The sequence below is a fragment of the Indicator indicator genome, chromosome 7 (assembly GCF_027791375.1).
Source record: "Indicator indicator isolate 239-I01 chromosome 7, UM_Iind_1.1, whole genome shotgun sequence".
NCBI lineage: Eukaryota > Metazoa > Chordata > Aves > Piciformes > Indicatoridae > Indicator > Indicator indicator.
In genome coordinates this window covers 18,752,090-18,776,409 of record NC_072016.1, presented here as the reverse complement: position 1 = coordinate 18,776,409, position 24,320 = coordinate 18,752,090, and the positions used below count along the sequence as shown (strand labels likewise).

At 46.1% G+C, this 24,320-nt stretch overlaps 1 protein-coding gene across 2 annotated transcripts in view; it reads left to right on the top strand.

Annotated features, from left to right (window-relative positions):
* The window catches only part of PDLIM1 (PDZ and LIM domain 1), a 41,151-nt gene extending 19,858 nt beyond the window's left edge, over positions 1 to 21,293 (top strand). The window contains exons 3-8 of one of the 2 annotated variants that reach the window (XM_054382101.1): positions 597 to 681; positions 9,623 to 9,813; positions 12,350 to 12,359; positions 16,293 to 16,437; positions 19,211 to 19,328; positions 20,862 to 21,293. In XM_054382101.1, the coding sequence (XP_054238076.1) occupies positions 597 to 681; positions 9,623 to 9,813; positions 12,350 to 12,359; positions 16,293 to 16,437; positions 19,211 to 19,328; positions 20,862 to 21,048 (736 nt within the window). In that variant the 3' untranslated portion in view covers positions 21,049 to 21,293. Of the gene's footprint in view, positions 1 to 596; positions 682 to 9,622; positions 9,814 to 12,349; positions 12,360 to 16,282; positions 16,438 to 19,210; positions 19,329 to 20,861 lie in introns of both variants that reach the window. The other variant, XM_054382100.1, reaches the window with a different exon arrangement.
* The last annotated feature ends 3,027 nt before the right edge of the window (positions 21,294 to 24,320 follow it).

Below are 24,320 nucleotides of genomic sequence, written 5' to 3'. Positions count from 1 at the left end.
TTTTTTTTCCTCTAATTCCCACAAGCCTCTGTTTGTTCATCGTGGATACCACTGCATAAATAAGAGGACAATTCAAAAAAGAAGACAAAACAAAAAATATTTTTAGCTTACCCAAGGCAGCCCAACTTCAAGAACAAAATGCTCTCTGTATAGTCAATTCAGTCAAGAACTGTGTCTCTGCCTGCTTACCCATATAAATTAAAATACAGAGTAATCTGAGTTGTCCTACTTAATTAAAGAATCCACATCTAAGGAATATCTCCATCTTCTGCTGTTGGGTGACCCTAAACTTTAATGCCTGAGTTGGAGCCCAGGCTTGATCTGTTGCCAATAGAGACCCAAAGGATAAGCCAGGAAAAGGATGTTCACTGGTGAGATCCTTTTCTTTCTCTAATGACCTCATACAACATAATTAAGTCGTCTGAGTTACGTGCCTAAAGTGAGGCACATTTGTCTAGATTTCTTCTGGATAGTGGATAGTGCTATATTCAAAAGATTGGGGAAATGTTTGGGAAAACAATGAACTTCAGGTGTTTTAATAACAGTGATACTCAGTGATGAAAACAGAATAACTATTCAAATTTTGTGTGTTGCAGAACAGAGTCAAAAGTCTGGTCACCACTTGTAACTGAGGAGGGAAAAACACATCCTTATAAGATTAATCTGGCATCTCAGCCACAGGTGAGTAACAGACTATTTGCATGGTTTTGATTCTGCTTATGTCTGTCTGATTACAGAGCAGTTTCTGGCCAGATCCTCCAAGGATCTGGCTGAGCATGTGTCACACCTTTGATCGCATTTGGGATAGTGCCATATGCCATACCTCCCAGAAACCATGTGGCCTTTGGAAACCTTCAGAGTCAAATTCCCTCCCTCATGGTCAAAAGCCTGCTCTGCTGTGGAGAGCTAATCAGTTACCAAGCAGCTTGGATCAGAGGTGTTATCTCATACCTTCTGGATGCTCACATAGACCATAGGGTAGAAGGTGCTACTGTAGCTAGAGGTGCTACTTCTACTAAGCTTATTGATTTTTGGATAAGAAAGGTCTTGAGAAAGGAGGAAAATGGTTCACTTATAGTGTTTTCTGTTGGGGTTGGTTTTGTTGTTTGTCTTTTAACACTTGCTAGCAGTCTATCCATGAAGAAAATGGAAGAGAAAGTGCAACAGCCTTTTATATTTTCATCTGTAGGGGAGATCTTGCAGCTTCTGTCTGGGAAGTTGGCTTTGAAACCTTTTGGCAGCCTTGCTTTACTGCTCTGATGCCTCTGTCAGATAAAAGTGACCTGTGTAAAGTCATTGCCTGGGCTAGGATTAGAGGATTACTGCACAAATCTATAATAACTGCACTAAAATCAATGACATTTCTCTGGGTTTTCACCATGGCACTGACATGGTGTCTGACCCTAGCAACACACCCTGTGTGAGTCTTCCTAGCAAAGTAAGCAGAGATAAAATTAGCTTGACTCTGCAATTAATTAAGTGCTAATATGTCCATTTGTGTTGGAAAGGACCTGAACATAAAGTAGTACATGTGCAGCAATACTGTGCCCTGACCTTGGCCTGGGATCTGTTCATGCTCCCTCTCATGCCCCACTGCTGTGCATTGCTTGGCTCAAGAGTATGGTGTGATGTTCTGCAGGTATTTCATAACTCAGCCAAAGTACAGTGTGAGACTGAACCATTTGGGGTTATATTGGACTGGGGCCATGGAGTGACACCTGCCTGTGACACTGTTGAACTGAGATGTGGTCTGCGTCTTCTGCTGCCCAAGCTCTGGAGATGTTTTCCTGAAAACCTTGAGACTTGGGGGCTCTCTCTTACACAAATGGGTGGGCAGAGTCTGTACTGAAGCTCTGCTGTAAGGCTTCAGAGGGCTGTTGTTTAACTGACCAGGAGACCCAATCCTGGAAACCAAGTCCCTAACCCAGGGACTTCATTTTCAGTAGCTGACTGCAGCAAGTCTTGTGGCAAGGTCTGTCTGCTTGGAGCATGATGTCAGAGAAGCATGTTGACTCCTGCCAGAGCCATGGCAAGCATCAGCCAAGTTGCTCTGGAGCTGTGTCTTTGCAGCATCACCACAGATTTCAGCCAGACCCTCTGCAAATCAGCAGCCACAGAGTGCAGAAGATGCTGTGTGGGTGTATATATGTATGTATATACATAAATACCTGTGTGTGTGTGTGTATATGGATACGTATGTATACATATATGTGTGTGTGTGTATATATGTATGTATGTCTGTGTATATGTGTGTGTATATATATACACATGTATGACAGACTGCTATGAATTTTACCACATAGATGCTGATCCCATTTTCAAATAGGATTGGTAGAAGTTGTGAGTGGAGCTCTATCTTCGAAGGCAGTGCTGTCTGAGCTGTTCAGGATTTTTTAACTTGCTTGCCAGTGAAAACAATATATTTGCTTTCCTTGGCAACAGTCTCGCACAGAACACTTATTAATTCACTTACCAAAGAAAACAGGACATGCTGAGTCCAAGTGGTTCATTTAAGTCCTGATCCAGGGTCCTTCAAAGTTGTTTCTCACTAGTTTTGCTCAACAGCCCTTTCAATGCAGAAAGTATTCAATGTGAATACTTAATTCAGACTCAAAAAAAAACCAGCTGCATGACATACATATTTTAAGATCACTGCTTAAACATTTCTATTTCTGTTTGAAATAGACTTTTTGTTTACTTCTGTAATCCTTTTGGAGGCTGATATTTGGTGAAATGCTGCATCATCATGTGGCAATTCCCTTACTTGGAATTTGAGTTCAAGATACTTGGAAAATGCAGCATCCAACAGCCTTATTATTATTTCATTACCATTATTTTTATCCATCTAAATTAATTTAAACTGAGGCAAGAGTGATGACAAAATTGTATTTCATCAAAAGGTGCAGCAGCTTGTCAGCGGTGATGGCTCAGCAGCTGAGCCAACTTTGTTTTGGGTGTGACCATGGCAACATTAGGGGAAGGAAATTACAGAGTCTTAATATATTTATTCAATTATTTCACTTGCACTTCTCACCCATATCCTAAGGGTGATTGCTCAGTGTCATTTTCCCATCAAGAGCTTTTCCTCATGGCAGTGGGAAAGATTAAAATAACACACCTACTACTCCCTTCTGTTTAGTGCTTTTTGAGAAAAGTGATCACAGCAAGAGAGAACAAGTGGCTGAGGGAATTTTAATATTTATGACACTGACCCTCTGGTCAGCATAACTTGCAGGCTCTGCCATGTGCTCTTCTGACCCTGGGCTATGCTAGGCATTAAGCTCTGGACCTATGTGCTGCTGTATGTGGCTGCGTTGCGCCTTGGTAAAATGAACAATAGAACTCTTTATCCCTCGGACTGTGCAGTGTCTTGTCAGACCTGGGCTCTGTGGGAGGTTTGTCTTTTTTTCCCCACTCTATTTGTAGGATACTGAGGTCAATGGGGCCTAGGTCTCTGAGTGAGCTCATGCAGAGAATGAGCTGAAAGAGGCCAGCTTTGAGGGCAGTCAAGACCAGGACTATTTCCAAAAAAGCTTGTCCAGATCCCTGAAGGCCACATACTGTATTTGCAGTGAGGCACAAGCATTAACGTCACCCCTCAAGAATGTCAGTGAAAACTCTTGGTTTGAGATGGATAGATCAGCTCTTCTTAACCACAGAAGATACAAGCTTTCAAACTTGAGGATATTTTGTTGGGATTTGGGGTTTGTTTGTTCGTTTGTTTTTTAATGAGACATAATCTTCAAACATGTATCCAGAAGAGCTCTGGAGGTGAATCAAGGCATTTGTGGGATGACAGAGACAGACAACCATTTCTGTCTTCCCAAGGGCTTCTTGAGAGTGCTTGTCCCATCCTTGCCCTTGCAGAGTGATGTCATTGTTTCTATCTTGTGTATTTTATCTCCTTGGATACGGAAAAGGCAGGGCCTATAGAAACTGGGTGTGTGGCTGACTTGGCCTTTGATAAGGCCATGCATGTGTGGGCAATGCGTGAAGCAATAGGTGTGTAAAGTAACAACATCATGTTTCAGACAAAGGAACTGTGCTGGCATATCATGACCTCCTGTTTTTGGTTAAAAGATGTTACAGCATGGATGTGGAATGTGTCAGGAACATGGAAGGAGAGGATGTGGGAAGCCAGCCTTGTTGTTTTACCTCCCTGCAATAACAAAACTCCAAACCCTTCCTAATTTCTAATCAGATTTCAAAGCATTGCAGGAGATCTTTCCATAGTTGAAAAACCTCAAATAACAGAGGGAGAGGTGAAAGTAAAGGCACTTCTTAATACTTGCAATTGCAGCTGATAAAACATAGCATGGGGTAGACTTTGCCATGAAGATATTTTCTTCTGAGCTGTTGCTACATGTGTGGCAGGAGCAGCCTCCCCACTGGTGTGCCAACTGGGCACAACCATGGCCTTTGCTCTGCAGGTGGCTTTGCAAGGGCAAGAATGGGGCTGGGGGGGGGGGGTGGTTGGCTGCTTGCTCCCCGTCCCTGCCCACAGGACCAGAATGCTCTGGTTTACTGAGGTTTGGTCAGGGGCCCATTTTCTTAGAGCTCAGTAAACATTTATACTGAGAAATGTTTAATCTTATTTCCTTTTGGCGTGGCTCTTGAAGTGTGCAATCCAGGATTGCCTGCCTCAAGCCTCAGGGCTCTGACTTGGGATGCAAAAACTTCCAAAGTCCGGTGGGGCAGCAGATTTTGCCAGTTCACTCGGCTGCTTCAGAGGCCTGTGGGGCCATGGGGACTTTTGCTTGTCCTTGCAACTGCAGAGCCTGAGTGCTATTTTTGTTTTTCCAATTAATTTGTAACATGAGATTGTAGTGAATCCCCTGACTCCAAGAGCTGGAGCTACATAATAACTATGCTAGCCAGTCTCTAAAGCATGACTCCACACTTCAAGCAGCCCCTGACTCCATACTCAGCCTTCCTTTATTCTGGGGACTGCAGGACGTTGGCCTGGGAAGGGGCAGTGGGTGTGCAGGGGAGTGGGGGTGTGGTGGCAGTGGGGCATCAGCCAGCACCCGCGAGGCCCCAGCCCTCTGACTGCCCTCAGGTTGTGCTGTGAGAAGAAAACCCTGCTTAGGGCAGAGGTTGTCCAACCCCTCTCATCTTTTTTTAGTTTATTGAGTACAAAAAGCCTCCAGGTTCTTCCTGTTTCTGATGGTGTAAGGTCAGTGCAGCCAGGACAACCTTAGCCATGTTGCTGCATGGCAGATGAGACTCAAGAGTCCACCCTCACCGCAGACTGCCGCCCAACCTGCTCCAGGGAACATGGGACCATGGAGGTGTCCAGATGGCTTTAAGTCTCTGGGACATGGGATATGCCCCAGCTTAGCTGATGGAGGTGGGTCATGTGGGGCTTTCTGTCCATCTGTCTACCTTACTGACAGCTGGGAATTTACCTGGAGTCCCATGCCTAATTCCTGGGCTGAATAGGTCCCATGGTGGTAGCCATGTCCATGTCTGATGCATGGCAAAGAGGAAGCAGCTCTCCAACCCATGAGCCGCTGTCTGACCCCAGCCATGGAGGTGATGGCTGACGTAGCTGTGGGGATTTCATAGGCTGTGCTTCAGCGCTGCTGGTATGGCCTGGCGTGAGTGGGATGAGAGGGAGGAAGAGGCTATTGTTTTCCCAGATAATTCCCCATGACGCAGCTTGCAGCCGGTGCAGTAGGAAATGTTGATCTGCTTCCTGCCTTGGTGAAGGGACGTTTTTCTCGTCCCTGCATCCTGGCACCATAGCTGGCAGCTCCCTGCCAGGGTGGCAGGGGATGCCCCGTGGTACCCAGCTATAAGGACTGTGGTACAGTGCCTGTGGTGCATGGCAGTGTCACCATCTGCCTCTGGACAGGGCTGTTACTACTAGCAGCCAGCACTTAGAAAACTTACCTGGCGGGAAACCTGTGTGTTTGGCCTGAAGCTGGGGTCCTCCAAACTTTATTTGTCCTTGGGAGTGGGAAAGAGCTTTCTCTCTGGGGTGGGGGGATTTGCACTCATACTTGATGGACTTGGGACCACATGGGATTATGCTCCAAGGGCACTTGGAAGTTGTTTGCATAGAGGAGGTAGTTTCAGGTAGGGAGGGTGCTGCTGGAGGAATGGCTTCATTTTGAAAGTGAAACAGAATGAGAGCTCTCCAAGTTCAGAAGCAATCCCCTAGCAGAGAAGTTTAAGAGTTGCTCATCTATTTTAGCTTGGACTAGTCACTATGCCAGCCCTTGTGGAAACATGCCTCAGCAAAGGAAGGCAGAGGGTAAGGCTGGTATCTGCACAGATTCATGGTATCAGTTTGTAGTGGTTTATACTGCCTTGAATATTCTACCTGGAGGCTCAGGAGCTTCCATACCCCAGCATCAGACCAAAATAACCACTGCCAGTACCCCTGCTTGCTGCTGACTGCAACCTGCTGCGGACAGGCCTGGCTCTGTCAGACTGAGGCATCTCCATGCCTTGGGGGAAGGGTGAGGCAAGCACTTCCGAATCTGTCTGCAGATGCCAACCGCAGGTGTCTCCAGAAAGATCTAATATTAGTTACACTCCTCTGTACTACTGACAAAGAAAGAGCAGGTCATGCTCCGACTGGGTGAGGGCATGTCCTTGTGTCTGACTGCCAGTTCTTGATTTGCAAACAGACTGTTGCTTACTGTTCTTGCAGTCTGTGCCCCAGCCAGGGATGCTGTTTAATGCTGTTTGCCCCATTTTCCTTCTGCTGGTCCTGAGAATGCCACAGCCTTAGAGATGCAGCAAACTCCAGGCAGCTCAACTGCATAAACCATGTGCTGCCCCTACACAAGTACGCAGTATAGCAGTGGTTTTGTGCTAACATTTTTCAGTTGCTTGCTGGTGGACAGGTTTTTGGGAGTGTCATATTTCTGATTTTTTTTTTTTTTTTTGTCCCCATATTAAGTCATAGACTGCCACATAAACATATGATTCCAGGAGCTGGGACTTTAACAAAACTACTGCACAGTATAGGGCCTGGACTGTCAGTTCTGGCAAATCCCTAGGTAAATACATTTGATAATGAGAACATGTTATCTTTTGATCTTGGGATCATGAAAGCACTTGTTCTTTGCAAATTCCTCATACAACTCAAGAAGAGCAGAAAGGTGTAACAGGAAGTGCTGCAGAATTTGAATTATGCAAATATCTTTTATAATGTTATTGCTCTTATAATGCTTGTCTATAGACTCTCACCTTCTACACTCTTCTCCAGAAGGGATTTTTTTCTAATTTAATCTTCAGACACCAATCTAACCTGTTATAAATTCCCTTATAGTCAGTAGACTTTATCCAAACGAGAGCTACTACAGATGTCCTAACACTTTTGAAAGCTTAATTTATTGCCTTGGATGTTATTACATAGCAGAAAACCTACCTGGTGGTCAAAAGTAACCCAAAATCTCCTGTGTGGATTCTGTGCCTGAGTTCCTGTTGCAATTCTTCTTGGAGTCAAGGCACTAACGTGATTTCAGTCTCTCCTCTCCATCTGCCTATTTTCTCAGCATTTGTAAGAACTTGAATACTCTTGAGGCCTTTACCACTGTCAAACTGATTTGCTCTGGGCCAACAGAATCAAAGGTCCTTGGTAGGAATGGGAACGTGTCCATGTGCATGTGGAGTATGTAACTGAGACGCCTTACTTCCTTAGGAAACCAGAACTTTAAAAAAGATACCCTAAAATACTTCCCTTTCTCTAATTCTTGGTTAATACTTAAACATTTCCACAATGCAAGTTACAATTTCAACTCTGAGCCTATTTGACCCCCTTTAGCCTAAAACTTAGGCCTCTGTCTTTCTTTGAACCAACTATTTATGTGCACATTTGAAACCCTCTCTTACTTGTGGTCTCTGAATGATGGGATAGCATATGTATTTAATGCTGATATGACATCACTGATACTTTTCCCCATGGTGTGATATGCAGGCTGAAGTTTGGTTTTCTTCTTTCTAAAATCTGCAGTTTCTGCCATGGGAAAAACTATTTTTATGAGCACTGTTCTGTGCTTTGAATGAGATTGCAACAAAGGGAGATTAGCTAATTACTCCAGGATCTTTCTTCCTTTGGTGTGTGGGAAAGCTTCATGGCTGACGTCCATATACATCAGCCAGAAAGGCAAGGGAGGGCAGTTCCACTAACTCACACCTGAACATCTTGAGCTACCCCACTGATTCCAAATTATTTGTAAATCCTGGGTGTGTTTGGGTCCATGCTGCTCTGCTCTGAGGGATCCTATGCTGTGCTTGATGCCATAAATAGCAATTGAGTGCCCTGAAGTGAGATAACTCCCATCTCTCAGTCTGGGAATGCTAGCCAGCTGCCTAAGGAAATCTGGGAACATAAAAGTGATTTAAAGAAAAATCTGTAGGAGAAGTTAGTCATACTTGTTTCTGGTGAGTATTTATCCAGTAACTAGAGCTCTATCAAACAAATGCTGTGAGGTGTTCAGAGAGTGATGCAGACTCACTTGGTTGTTGTATAAGTCAGTGTCTGTATGGAGTGGGAGAGGTAACTAGTATTAATTAGAGCTGAGAACTATGGGCCTAGCATGTTAAGAGGGGACACGTTTCATCCTGTGCCCTGTGTTGAGGCTATGCCCAATCTCTAGAGCTGGCTGGAACATTGCAAAATGCATGTTTTCATGCCATCTTTTAGCCCTGGATACTTCAAGACACCTTCTGTGAATGTTAGTCCTTTCTCATGCCTGCTCTAGTGAGGCCCTGTCATACTTTCTCCTTGCTTTGGATGAGCCTCTTTTCTGGAAAGAGATAAGCCCTGGATGTTATTATCTCTGCCCCAAGGCTGCTAATTCCCTGGTGACAGGTCTTTGAAATTTCCCCTTTTTTGTTAGGGATGCTTATGATTCAGAAGAATCTTACGTCATGTCTTATTTAGCTTGCCTTTGCCCCTTTATTAAATTGCAACCAGTGTTTCTCAGTGTCCACTAATATCCTTGGAAGCCTTCAGTTTGCAGCAAATCCAGAATGTCTGGGTGACATTTCATACTTCTGACACTGAAGAACTCTCTGACAACTACCTGTCACTGCCTGTGTCACTGTGTCTTTTGTATTAAACTTTCCACCTTTATTGTCATACTTTCTTGTCCAGAAAATCCAAAGTTGTTCATCAAAGACCCAAATATTAGCTGAAGGAGCAGACGTGCTCTGGAGCACTTGTAGTAATGACAAACTCCTTATTTTTGACTTGCCCATAACTAAGGAAAGCCAAACTCTCAGATGTCATTGAAGAGCGCTGCTCTTTTGGCCTCTCATCATCTCTTTTCCAGATAAATCAGCCCTGATTTCAGGAATTGCAGGGAATGCTTAAAATCTGTAGTCTTGCAAGGGAAGCTAGGTCCTGTGGTTTCACACAGTGTGGTATCTTGAGCTAATAGCTCTGGCAGTATTTCCAAGCTCATGTGTTCCTGGCATGTCAACTCTGAAATGTTCTGGAGATAAGCCTGAAGCCATTCAGGATGGGACCCCATGCTTCTCAGCTGACACCACCTGCAAAGGTGGTCACCATTGCAGTGGCTGCTTGCTCTGGACTGCCCTGCCACCTCCCACCTGCCTGCCTGAGCACCTCTGATTTTCACTTCTGCTCCTTCGCATGCAGGAAATAAGGCACATAGGAAGTGCACACAACCGGAGCGCGGTGCCCTTCACTGCTGCCACAGCTTCTGCCCCCAGAGTGATCACTGCTCAGTACAACAGCCCAGCAGGCCTCTACTCCTCAGAGAACATCCAGACCTTCAACAGTGCAGTGGAGTCAAAGACATCACCTGGGGCCCCAGAACCTACCAAGCAGTAAGTATCTTCTCTGCCTCTCTTCCCTGCCTGGGCTCCCAGAGGAAAGCTTCAGGAGAGGAGAGTTCACTGTGAGGGTACCAATTTGTTAACCCAGAAAAGTTCTCTTTCAGGACAAGGGAAGGAACAGAGGCATGAGTGTGGACATGGTTCGTAAGGGCAGGGCTTGGAGGAGTGGGGAACATTTCATGAGATGCAGAAATGAAATTAATGCTGTTGTGTTTCTTTGTTCAGCAGAGACCAACGCAGTTTCCATGTGCATTCAGCAGGACATACCAGCCTGCTGGTGTGAACAGGTGCCTGAGAGCTTGTTAAATCACTTTGTAGTTAGCATTTTGCAATGGCTTCATGGGCTATGCTGGGCAGGATGGGTGCCAGCTAGCACAGGAAGCACATGCGTCCCTATTCCTGGCTGACTTGGGATTCATGGACAGGCTCTACCTAAGTTTGGGTCTTTCTGGGTTTTATTATTGAACCTTGTTTTTCACAGGAGTTTTAAAATGTAGCTGAAACATTGATACCTGTGTAAGTGATTTTGTATGTAGGATTAGAAAGGGTTCCATCTTTAAAAGAGTCTCTTGATTTTTGTGATTGCATCTGAGATAGACACTATTCCAAAAGTCCAAAGTGACTCTTTTTTCATTGGAAGTAATAAACCAGGAGCTGTCTGAAATCCTCCTTGGCTGCATTGGTCAAGTTCCTTAACTGCTCCTTGTCTCTGTATAGCAGGACCAAACTGTCTGGTAGACTTTGACCTCTTTTACAACAAAAACTGCAAGATCAATGGTTTAGTTGACACTCAACTAAATCGCTGACTTGTGAATGGGGAGACAAAAGTAACTTCCGCCTCTGCTTTTGCAGGGCATAAAGACCTGAGATTGTTGTTTAACATAACCCTGAAAACTTATCCCTGATGGAAACCTGCTTCTTGCACTGGCAGCCCCATCTGCAGCATGGGCCATTCTAGGCAGAGTTATGGTGCTGCAGCTGGCAGAGGACTTAACAGATGTTTGTTCTTCGTTTGCTTCTGGTAGACCTCAGCAGCCTCATTCAGGGGATGAGCAAAGACAGAGGACAGACAAGGGAAATCTGACTTTGCATTAACCTGATGAGACCATTTGTCAGTCAAATTAAGACCTCTAGTCTACTCTGGAGTTCCTTCCAGGTGAGAGCACTCCCTGGAAGCCAGGTATATTTTGCTGCAAACCTGTGGGTGTTCTAATTTTTCTTGCAGGGATTACAAAGAGGTGGACTTCTAGTGCTGTGGCTTAGTGTGCTCCTCCTAGCAGGAAGGTCCACTGCCAGCCCTGCTGCATGTGGGGTATATGGCATCTTTTTTCATCTTTCCTCTACTGAAACATAGCAAGTTGCAAAGGTATATTGGGAGGACTGTGGGAGAGGCCTTTGATGCTAATACATTTTTGTTTACAGAGTCATGAAAAGCAAATTGGTTGCTGCTGGTTTTCATTGAGAGCCAGGGGTCTCACCCTGCCATTAGAGACCCAGTGTGGTCTCCCCATGGCATAAGCACAGGATGTGTAGGTTCTCGTTCACACAGCTTTCCAGCTGCCTTGAAATTCCTGCCCATATATTTTGCTGAGTTATTTGTATGTGGGTGGCCTTGCTCTGGGTCTACTTGTCATTTATCTGCATCCCTGCTCTACACCCAGCATACGCACAGCCTGGCTGAACCTGGCAACCTGATCCTACCACTGCGTATGGAGATATGACAGGAGAACCTGGTCCATGCTCTGTCCTTAGAGGGTTTGTGATGTAAATGCAGGTCTGTAGTACACACAGAAAAAACAGCAGACATCTTCAGTGGATCTGGTGGTGCAAAGCAGTTAGGGAGGGCAGGGAGAAGCCCTGCTACTGAGCACATCTGTTCCGGAATTGGAGGTGAGATTGCCTTTTAGCAGGGTGCCCAGGCTGGCTTTGGGAAGTGCAGTAGTTAAGGTGGCATTCCTAGGCTGAACAGTGGGACCATGAACATGTGATTAGGTAGCTAGTTCATAGTGAAACTTCTGCTGCCATGTCTTCATTGCTCCTACAGTCCCTGCATTTGCTCATTAGTAGAGCAACTGCATTTTAGTTTTTGTGTGGACACACCTAGAGTGTAAGACCAGAACCAAAGCACTAACCAGAAGCCTTTAATGTAAATTCATGTGTTTAGTGGTGTGTCCCTCAGACAGTATTCTGCAACTGCTTGTATTATCTGGGGTGTTTGGTTTAGCCCTTCATTAATTTCTTCCTTCTTTCCTTTCTTCCTCCTCTGCATTTTCCCCTCAATTTCATAATGCAAAACACAAATGAACGCCCAAACAAACACAACTCAAACTGGCCATGGGAACAGATGGGCCCATAGCCAACCATCACCAACAAGCACCATGCAGGCTCCCTTTGCCTCCATCTATAACCCTCTGCAGGAGCAGACCTCCAAGCCATCACAGCGGAGGTGCAGCACCTCCTCCACCCCCAGCCAAGTCCAAGTGGGGCCCACGCAGCTGAAGCATGCAGCCCAGATCTGCCCCAACAGCCCTGTGGAAGTGGAGGTGCCAGGACTCAAAGTGCTGCACATGCAGTTCAATTCTCCCTTGCCTCTATTCACAGTGCAACATCGCGGATTCCCTGCAGGGGCAAATCTCTTCTGTAAGCCCTGATTTCCCCAGGTAACCTACCTGCTACTCTTGTGGCTGGCTCACTGCATCTGTTCATCTGCATCTCAGTGTCCACGAATGCCTTGTCCCTGTCTGTGGCTCACAATGTTGGCTGGTCACAAGAAAATCCTGGTTACATCTCGTCCTTCCAACATTAGTGCATGACTTCATAGGAGATTGGTCTGCATCGTGCCTATGCCAAATACTGCGGGGAGCACCAAAGCATCATTTCAGCTGGTCAGGGTGTCCATTGCCCACTGTGCACACATGCAGTGGGGCTTTGGCAGCAGCTGGTGGCATTCCTGGAGAAGCCACCTGCAGCAGATGGATAGGCAGGAGGGTGCTTTATCCTGAAAGCCGATGTTTCTCCTGCAATGACACAACTGTTGTTGTTTGCAAATTGGAGGTGCTGACACGTGTCCTTGTGCTTTTGTTTGGCTGTGTGCAGGCTGGGCCATGGGCATGCACTGTTTCAAGCTGAAGCAGGTCCCCATGGGTCTTCATCTTTGGCTGATACACCAGTGAGTTTGGGGCAGCATAGGAAGGCACCAGGCACACAAGGACCTGGTCTGTGTTTGCACTCCTGCCCACTTGTCTGCCCAGGTTGCAGCTCTTGAGGCTGCCTCTGCCCATAGGAGCAGAGGATGCTCAACATGCTTTAAGGTCTGCAAGATCTGTGGAGAGCTTCTGCATCACTACGCCTGGGTTGTCTTTGGTGTTTGCTCTTTGTGGCAGTTGGGAACCAGCTGGCCCATGCCTCTAAATGACAGCCCAGAGGGTTTTACAGGGAGGATTTTGGTATTGAGGGGGGTGAAGTAGAAGGCATGCTGAGCTGTCTCACAGGAGGTACAGTTAAGGATGAATGATTTCAGAAGATGTGAACCTTCAGCAGAGACACCCTGCTGTGTGACCAAGCAGCTTGCAGCTGTGTGACTCGTGGTCCAAGGAGGTGGTCTGTCACATGGCCTCTGTGGGACAGAACAAAAACCATATCTTGTAGCTCTTTGGCTGCTGACAGTCCCCATCCTGGGCTGAGCAGCATGTGCTTCAAAGCAGAAAAGTTGGTGTCTTGCCCACACAGATAAGCTTTGCCTTATGCCAGCAGCCAAAAGATGATGGGAGGCTATGGATTTACTCCTGCCTTGTTATTTAGTCCAGTTACTTGCTGTAAGTTGATGCCCTGACTTGTAGCCATACCATGGATGCCAAGAGCAGTCACACTGCTGGCTGGCTGTGCTGGTCCAGATCGCTGACAGTACTCACAGAGGAGCCCCAGGTATCAATCAGCAATTGTTTCATTGCAACAGTGAGTGCTCTACAGGCCTTCCTGTAGTACAGCTTTGAGATCCTTGTAAACTTTGCAAAATGTACTAGCATAACGTAGTAAAATTACATTAATAACTAACTAACTAAATGTTAATAAATAAGTAGTAAGATGACATTAATAAAGATAAGCTGTGCTACTTTGAAGATGCTATTGAAGGCTGTGTCTTTATGGTTTTCATTACTATCTTCTTGCAAGTTTTCAAAGCTCAGTGATCCAGTGTTACTCAATCAGCTTTGCAAGTTTGCCATGGTAGCAACAGTAAGATCCAGTAATGGCTGTGTGAGAGTTTGAAATCCAGTAATGGTTCTTGGAGTTGTCCCCTACAAAGTTTCTCCGTTGGGGAACTCCTGCACATGGAAAAGGACACCAGTTGCTGGTGACTGCTGCAGATAAAGTACCTGTGTAACAGGAGATGCTGTAAATCAGCCAACACACATGGACCAGTTATCCTGCAGGCAGATTTCCTGTGCCTGTGGCATTGCCCATTCCAGACATGCAGGTACTTTTTGGTGGTTTGTTATTTTGTTGTGGTTTGTTTGTTTTTCCTTCAAACAGCATAGCCTTTTGCCCTGATGAGGTAATTTCACTCTGCTGGTACATATCTTAGGATGTGGGCTCTTCTGTAATCTCTTGGCAGTCTTGTATATGCAGGTTTATCTGTAGGATGCATAGCAGGGAGAGCTGATCTGTATGTTTTGCACACTGTCACAATGCATGGTTGAAATGAGATGGCTTTCTTTGACTCTATGCTCTTTAAGATGATTTAGCCTTTGCTTTTTGAATGCATGTTAGCAAAATATTCCTAGTATGCAAACTGCAATGACAGGCTTCTTGCCTAATGTTTTTTTCTGGGTGGACAGAGTGGTGGGAGTATATGAGTTTATGTAAGATGAATGCAATTGTGGATAACCTACAGCATTCTCTCTGTAATAGAAGGCACATTGTTTTATTTTGGATGAGAGACTCCAGTAAATGAGATTCAGGCTACCAGGGTTCAACTGCTTGCAAAGTTAATGTGCTTCCTGTTCCACTGAAAATTACTAAACATGGAAATATTTTACGAAATTCTTTTTATGGAAATGGCATTTTATAACTTGTGTGATGATTTTACCTCTGGTGCTTGAAGAGTTTATTATGTGGAGTAACTCCCAGATGACTCAATTGCACATTGGCATGGGAAGTATGCCTCTTCAAGAAAGATTTCCTTCTGCAATTTAGTCTGAACTTCAGGATGTTTATGTACTTTTCAGGCAGTCACAGGGTGTAGATATGGTGAAACCTAATAGACCATTTATATTTATAAAGCTGCATTATGTAATTGAGCTGTCAGAGGAGACTTGTCAGTTTTCTCATTTTTCTAGTTACTCTATTCCAGCCCCAGAATACAGGACATGCAGGACCCTCTGCAATTTAGTCCATCCCTTTGCCTAGTATTTGGTCAATTTAAACCATTATTTGTCCAAAATCTAAATGCTTTAGTATAGAGGTTGCTCATGTGTCCACGGCAATCTCCTCTGGTATTTCAGTGTCTGTTGGAAAGCTTTTCCCAAGGCATATTCTCAATATCTGCAGTTTTAAGCCTATACCCACTGGATGTGGGGAACATCCTAGGTACTGCCTCCAGCCTCTTTTTTTTTTTTTTTTTTGTGTTTCCCTCTCCAAAGACTCTTCTGGTGGCACAATGACCACCCCTTCAGCCACTCTGCACTGTGAAAAACTGCCCCTGAAGCACCTTGGGCTGTAGGCTGAGGGTGCAAGTCCCTGGTGACATGAGTGTCAGCAGCAGCATCTCAAGAGGCAGTTGAAATGAGAGCTTAAGTTTTAGCAAGCAGAAATTACCTCTGCCCTTGACCTGCTCATTAACTTTCGGTAAATGCTATAAATGTGCTGTGGGTTGGAGTCTCCGCCTATTAAATGGAAACAATAATACTAGAAAAACAATTTAAATTAAATTATCACCATTTTACATTATGGCTCTTTTAGTTAGATCCTAAAAAGCTGTTATTTTGTGAAGGATCCTTTGGGACTAATTCATAGTGGACTGGCCAAGATTTATTTTTAATGGAATAAACTTAATTTGAGATTCACAGTGATGTAAGGCAGCAGTCTAAGGTAGTTTATGCATGCAAGGAACATGCATAGATGGCACAGCTACCAGCTGGGATTCCCATCCCATCACATAAGCTATTTTCCTACTATTATGATTTCCTGGGCAGAAACTTCATTTCTGGAGCAGACCAACTGGGGACCATCTGGGGTCAGTCGGTGAGGACGCGTTGGCAGTGGCATACTGGGACAGCCCAGCGTGCTGATCCCACTCGGGCTGCAGCTGTCTTGGGTTAGCACCTCCAGGGTTTATGGTGTCCTGTTGTGCGTTTGTTTTGCACGTTCATTCTTCAGTCATAGGATGTATAGTGAACGTTTTGCTCAAGTTCTCAGGCTTTAGTTCTCATCTGTTTACCAAGCCTAACCATTTCTTCCTCAGTTTAGATCAGCATAACCAGCCCCCAGGTGGCATTGTCATAGACAAAGAATCTGAGGTTTACAAGATGCTCCAGGAGAATCAAGAGTCAAACGAGCCACCCAGGCAGTCTGCTTCCTTCCTTGTGTTGCAAGAGATTTTGGAGTCAGAAGAGAAAGGTGAGCAGTTACTGCACACCTAATCTGAGTGTGCTCTTGCCTTTTGCCATTCCTTGGGCTGTGTACAGTGTTTAAGAGTAACATCTAAAACTTTATTTTCCTTTCTTGGCTGTTGATTGCTTCTAAATATTCTCCTGATTAGTTTCAGTGTCTATGGGCCCATATCATTGTTCACTTATTGAGGGAATGCTCAAAAAATAAACTTCTACAACATTTAGTTTTCAAGACGAATTTAAAAAGTTGCAAAAACTCTTCTGTGCTTTACAAAGTTTTGCCCCTTTAAGACAATATTCACTGATTAAAGATCATCTTAGATTCATGACTTTTAATGTTACTACAAGATAATGTTCTTCAGTAAGTCCTAAAGCTCATGATCTCCATGCAACTACACAATTAAAAAGGATCCCCTTCTGCAGCCAAATGCAAAAATACATAATCTGGGTAACGGCAAGCAGCTGACTGATAGCTTTTAGTTCTGCTTGGCATTCTTGACCTAACAGCTGGGCTATAGACTTTAAGGTAAAAGAGATGATTAACTTAGGCAGGGACTATATCATACTTTCCTCTCCACTTAAATAAAATAAAACAAATAAATTAATAGGAAAATAATTCCAAGAATTAGTTTTTTTCTTCCCCCCCAGCCCTTAGGCCATTTGAGACTTTCATGTTATTAGCTTCACAGTGCTATGTTCAATTTTATCCAGTAGAAACCTGGTGCTGAGATATTCACCTCAAAGGGAAACTGATCAGCCATGTGCTGGTAGGTCTGAGTGATCTGAAAGGAAAGAGCAAAACAAAAGGAAACGATAGGAAGAAAGAAACCAGGATCTCAGAGCCTTTAATATGCTGCCAAAATATCTACCTGAAAGCATCTTTTAAATATGCAGTGTTTGCAACTTGCCCTAAGGGTTCAGCTCCCGCATGGCATGGAGTAGCTGGGACTTCTCAGGCAGCAGAAGTCCTCCTTGGTGCTTAGTAGTACTGAAGAAGATAAGAAGCAAAAGTCTCTGTTTTGTCTTTCCTTGAAGATTTGCAGCATTATTGGAATTCTCTGGCACAAGGTTTGCCTGCCCAATCACAGGCCAGGATAGGCTTTGGCTTTACTCCACTGTGAGCTGATAATCACCCATGCAGAGCAGGATCAGGAGGCTATGCAGCACCAAAGGAATGTCTGTCCCTGAGGAGACAGTGCCCCTGCCTGCCTTGATGCTCAGCCAGCTTCCAACACTGCTGTTGCTGACTCAGATCATGTCTGAGGCAATAAATAGCACACTGGTTGGCTGCTTCTCCCAGCCTGTCTTCAGGCTATGACTTGTGAGTAGCAATAGCAAGGATTTACCTCCTCAGCTGGACCAAGTTCCTTGGGGCATTGCTGACTATCAGCTGAGCTGGCTCACCAGATGCTCTGTGTGGGCACCTGTGTGTGGAAGCACCACAACTGGTCTGACCCTGCACTCATAGATGGAGGGTGTTTCAGAGTGGAACAAGTCATGTTTCCTGTGGGTATTTGATTAAGCTGATTCCTTTAGCGAGATTCTAAAATATGCTGTCAGTGGTGTTGATATGAACAAAGTGCTGTTTGAGAAACAGGGAGTGAGCAGAGGTGATAAAGAGCCTGAAAATGTGGCTAGTGCTGCTTTCTTTGCAGTAACTCTGTCAAAGGGCAGGTGCTTCCTGCTGGGTTTGGTGGGTGCATGGGCTGCAGCACAGTATCACCTGCCCCCACAGGGGAGCAGCTCTCCTATCAGTGATGCTGCCCTGGGCTGTGATATGTTCCTGACCTTGCTAGTCAGTAAGGTGTGCCTTTGGAGGGTTTTTCCTGTTACACCAGCAACTGTTGCAGTGTGCTCTTGGTTTGACACTAGTCAGAAGAGTTTTATGACTGTCCCTCCCAACTTGAGGTGCCCACTGACCTGCTGTTTCTGGTGAAACAGCCTGGAAAGATCTGCAGCCCTCCTTCCCTTGTTGCCTGGTGTTGAACCTGTTGCAGAAGCCATACAGTTAAGACTAGTTACACTTACAGTGTCATTTTTGTAAGAGGCTCCTTTTTCACTGCCAGTATTTAAAGGCTTGTCTCATATCTTGCATCTGGGATCCAGTGGTATTGTAGGCATCCAGGTCAGCCTGTCTCCTGTGAAGGACCTGTAGGACATCCCTGACCCAGAAAGTTTGCACTAGGAAGATAGCTGGAGCATGCTACACAGCAGCAGGCGTGCACAGGTTATTCCTACTGTCCTAGAGCCCTACAAGAACAAGAGTTTGTTAACCAACTCTTCCAGGAGTCTTGGGGGATCCAGCCCCACCCTACACTAGACAGCAGAATGGAAAAGGACTGTGACAGTCCTCCCTAGTCTGCCAGGACAGCCATCTCCTCTTTCTGAGCCCAAATCTGGCAATCAGCTTAACCCTGCATGTGTGACCAGGACATGGCAGGCAGACTCTGGTGCTGCCAAGGCTGGAGCTGTGGCTTCACTTTGTGCATCAGTGCATGAGACATCAGCTGAAGTCTGGTGGGCTTTCAAGCTGAAATGAGAGTCTCATCTGAATGCCCACAATCCCAGGCCCTCAACTTTCCAGGGCCAGGCTCAACTGTGTCCCTTCCTTCCCTCCTCCTCACACCCTCTAAATCCCTGCACATTTTTCATGAATGAATCTCTGCCTCAGAGACAGGATTAAAGAACATCACCCTTGCTGAGCAAAGCCTCTCCTTGGGAGTACTAGCCTAGGCCCATGCATCTCACATGCTCTGAAGCACTGTTCTTCCTCTCCCCAGGAGACTCTACCAAACCATCAGGATTTAGGAGCGTCAAAGCCCCCACCACAAAGGTGGCCTCATCGATTGGGAATGCCCAGAAGCTGCCCATGTGTGACAAGTGTGGATCTGGCATTGTGTAAGTAAGCCTGTCCCTGAGGCTGCAGGCCAAACTTCCCATGGCTAAGGTGCTGCCCCTGAAACACTTCACCTACCGCCATCCAGTGCATCCATGAGCTGGCTCAAGGCAGGTATATTCTCACCAGCTTTGATAGCACTACCTTTGCAGTTTCCCACAGTGAAATGGGAGTTTGGTTTCCCTCTACAGATCCGTATCAGTGGAAACCAAACCAGTTCCTGTAAGGCAGACCTCAAGACAGTTGTTGCTGCATTGTTTTGCTTCCTACCTGAAAGCTGTTTACAGCACCCTGAAACAAAATGACCTTGCCATTCAGGAATGGTGTATTTAATGCTTTCTGTGTCTTGGTGCCCCCAGCCATGGAGTGGCGGTGACTTGCCTCAGTAGTCAGAGGCAATGTGGACCAGGACAGCTGCATTCTGCTCCCTGCTCTGCTGTAGCACCACATACCCACACTATGTCTATGCAGATGTAATTTTTAGTTGTCTTTTTGTGGGTATGTGCAGCGTTCCAGCACAGCAGGGTTTGGTGCAGAGCTGTTGTACCATGTGTGACAGCACAACGGACCCAAAGCCAGGTCTTAATTTGATGTTCAGTTTCTCAATCACAAATTCTTCCCTACAACCCCCTTAGCTTAACAGTTGACTGCAGGAGCCAAATGCTGGTAGCCCACCTGCACTGTCACAGAACAATTCAGATTTCTCCTGTGCTGCCTACCACAATCTATTTGTTGCTGAGATCCACTAGACTGTGATTGCCTGGTCCTGGCATGCCTAGAACTAGCAGAGTCATTACAGATGCAAGCCATAGCCTGTAAAATATGAGACAAACTCTACAATTATTCTACCAGCTGAGTATGTATGAGAAAACAGGAGTCTATGCATAGCACTAAAACGTAATGAATTATGGAAAATATAAGGGGCTGCTGGAACAAAATGATGCTCCTGGCAATCTGGTGTGTGGCTGTTGGTGGTAGTTAGAAAGTTGCTACATAATTTTCCTCATCATCTGCTGGGTTAGCTGTAGTTTGAGCTGTTCCACGTGTGGCTGGATCCATTCTTTGCAGCTCCCGAGTAGCAGTGTCTGAGCTCAGTCAGGATCCGATTGTGCTACACACCAGGTGTGTCAGTGGCTGGCTGTGCAGCCTTCCTGCACTTCAGCTGGTAGATGCAGTTGTCTCTGGAGTTTTCTGCAATCCATTTGGTTTGGACCAAGATTTGGTCCCCTAGATGGTCAAGTTGATGCCTACTGTTTGATCCTGATAGTTGAAGGCTGTGACTTGCTGCCACGGGTCCCTGTGACAGGTAGGCCCAGTGCTAGGAAACATGTTCCACAGGAGGGCTCCCATGCTAGCACATGTTGGATTCTGAAACTGCTGTTAACAGAGGTAGGGCCTGTATTTTGATTTGTTGGGAGCAGGAGAAAAAATTATCCACCTTTAGCACTGGTCTGGGCTGGGTGGGAGGTGACTGGGAAGGAGGGAGGCAGTGGTGGGTGTCTGGCACTTAGGACATGCTGGTTCCCCTTCCCCAGAGGAGTGTTTGTGAAGATCCGGGACAAGCAGCGTCACCCCGAGTGCTATGTGTGCAGTGACTGCGGCACCAACCTCAAGCAGAAAGGACACTTCTTCGTGGAAGACCAAATCTACTGCGAGAAGCACGCCCGGGAGCGGGTGATTCCCCCAGAGGGCTATGAGGTGGTCACGGTCTTCCCAAAGTAACCCATGCTGCTCACAGAGCCAGTGTGGATGGTTTGTCTTCTGCTGCTTTTCCTTGGAAAGTATCATCCCTGCTCCCCTTGCCAAATCTCATTTGCAATAAGGAATGCTAGGCATGGCTTTGAATTTCCTTGCCATTGTTAATCTTCCATCTGTTCACATGAGACATCACTACCTTCTTTTTGTCTCCTCTTTCACTGTTGTTTTGGTTGTTGGGTTTTGTTTGTTTGTTTGTGGGTTTTGTTTGTGGGGGGTTTTTTTGTAATAATTATTTTTGTTTTCTTCCTTTGTGCTGGCAATGACACAGGAAAATCAGAGGCCAAAGTCAGATTACAACCAACTCTTCTGTGTCCCAGTTATTTTTGCCTTGTTTGTATTCAATAAAGAGGGTAATCCACAAGGCAGACGTGTCTGCTTTCTCCTGGCCTCTATGCTCAACCACCTTCCCAGGACAGCAGAAGAGGTATCCAGTGCAGGGCTGCGTTTACCCTGGAGAACAGCGGAAAGGAATGACGTTGAGTCAAACCGCTCTTGTGTAAGCTGCCCAGCTGCTGCTAGCAGCTGCTTGCTAGTATCCAGCAAGGGGCAGGTAGGCATTGCCAAGCCACAAGCCATAGCTGGCACTGGTGGCCTGTTTTCAGCGCAAGGCAGCTGAGTGATGCATCCTCTGTCCAGTACTGTTTCATGATGACAGGACTGGGCACTTCAGTGCTTCCCCTTACTGCATCCCCAGTCACAGACTAAGCTCTGTGAAAAAGCATCCACAATGTTTGCTGGAAATCAGGGAATCTGGGAGCAAAGAGGGGAGGAGTGGAGTGGAGTGCCCATAGTCCCTGTCACAGTCCATTCAAGCCCAGCTCCCCAGCCTCTTCACCACAGGCTCAGGTTTGGATGCAGGCTTTTGAGGGTGGTTACCACCACACATGCCCTTATCCAGCTGTAGCTTTTTCTGTCTGCATACATTTGGGACAGTCCCCTGTGCAAGACCCCATGTGGCTGCCAGCGCCCTTGCCCTGCTTCCCACAATGCCAGACATGCATGGTTGCTGGAGGGTGCACTTAGGGTTGATGGGGGGAGTATATGCCCCCATCTGCACTGGAGGCAGAGCTGATGGTGCCCAAGCACCACTGTCCTCCCCCCATGCAAAACAAAGAGCTGATGGTGCAGTAATTTCTCTGCTCGCATGTCTTAGTGAGATGGTGGCTGTTCTTTTGGTGTAAAGATAATTGGTTTCTGCCACTGTCCAGATGAACTGCACAGCTTGTAGCCAGGTTGAGGAGTGCACTAATTCACCAACCCAGCCAAGTTTAGCTCATTCCCTCAGGCTCCTTCTATGAGCAGTGGCAAGCAAGCAAGAATGGCATAGCTCCATCAGTGGACTCCAGCTTAGCCCTAGGAAAGTCTGGTTCTCTGTGCTACTGGCACATGCCTGCACAAACTCCAGATCCTAACACCAGCAGATTTTTCAAGCTTGTGTGCGGATGAGTTGGGCCTGCGAGGGTGACATCTCCTCTCTCTGCTGCCAACAGATTAATTCTCTCCCTCCAGGGCACATTTACCCAGGGAGAAGGCTCTCTGTGCTGTAGGGCTGGCAGGCACAAAAAGCCAGTGTAATGGGGGAGAGCACAGACCTGCAGGGCTGGAGGAGTAAACCTGTATTAAGAGATTGCATTGGCTTCATTTCAAGACCAGTAGTCAAGTCCTGCTCTAGCATGGGGTAGTGGCTGCTTCCAGCACTGCACACTCCTTGCTGGCCACCTTCTTGGCATGATGGGAGCTCCTGGCCTGTGGCTGCCTGCTTGCCTTGCAGGAGGAAAACGCTGGCCACTGAGCCCATCTGGTGTGCTGCACCCCAACACCAGTGCCTGGGCTGAGACCCTCATACTGCACAAAAATCTGTCAGCAAAACATGGCTCACTCCAGATAACCTCATGGATTTGCTCTTGCGTCAGGGGGTCAGGACGGAAGCTCCTGACCCGTGCCTGGCATTTCCCACACTGCAAGCAGCTGACAAGCCCTGCTTTGTCTAGGACTGTGTGCTTTATCGCCCAGCCAAGCTCCTGCAGCCAAGCTGGCAGCACTGCTGGGAAAACACTGATTGTGTGGGGCCTGATGTAGGTATCCTCCACTACAAAAGGTTTGTGGGGTAGCTCTAGAGGTGCTGGTTTCTAATGCAGATAGCAGTGTTGATCCAATTAATTACTATGGGAACAGACGGGCTGAGACAGTTCCCATTCATTACTTGGGGATGATTTTGATTGCTCTCTGCTGTAGTAATGCATTTATTTTTTATAGCGCAGGGCAAACATTTGGCAGCTGCAGGTTCCAAATTCCTCTGAGCTTAAATAGTTTGCATCTGGTGTTTGTCAACAATAACAGGTCAAATCTTACCATACCTGTAAGCACACCAAGCCACCAGCTCCAGAAATTAACAATGATGTCAAATAATCCATAAAAGTTTCCTACCTGAGGAGCGTCTAAGCAAGCCAGCATCCTGCCAAAGAGGGACTCTCACATATACATGCAGAGCAGCACAATGCACAACCTGTCACTTTTAGCACAAATTACTTGGATTTCTGGTTGCAGTCTCTCCCTGCCACATCTCCCCCTTCCTCGTTGTATAACCGGTGGCAGTTGTGTGCTGCTGCTCCTGCTTGGCCTACAAGAGCCCACTCCACACAGCACAGGGTGCCAAGTTCAGCTGCAGCACAGAAAGCCATGAGCATAGCATGACCCATAGGCATGGCAGGCTGGAGAAAAGGACTCACCATGGGCCAGAGTAGCCACCTCAGAGCACTAATCACTTCTTATAAACTGTTTTCACAGTTTAAAAGACCCTGGTCATGGCAAGTGACTCAATAAATCTAGCCCCTAAGAGATACAAGGAGATACAACAGTTTAAAATCCCCCAGACAACTAACAGCATGGAGACAAACCTGTAATTGTCATCTCCTCACACCCCACACCATGACTACCACCCTTCCCCCAGCAAAACAGCACTGAGCAGCATGGCCACTTGCTCCACTTACATCTCATTTGCTAATAGTAAGCCTATGAGCTCAGACCAGTTTCAAGGCAGGGTCTTAGCAGTTCAAATGTCATCTCTGCCAGGCAGACAAGTAAAAATAACCAGATGATCATATGTGCAGAGCACATTTGAATGCTGCTGAAACGCCATTGAATAGATTCTAAGATGTAAATTTACCACACATTTTCGTGTCATCACCTGGAAAAACCACCATCAGCCTCTCCCTAGCCAAAAGTATGAGGTACTT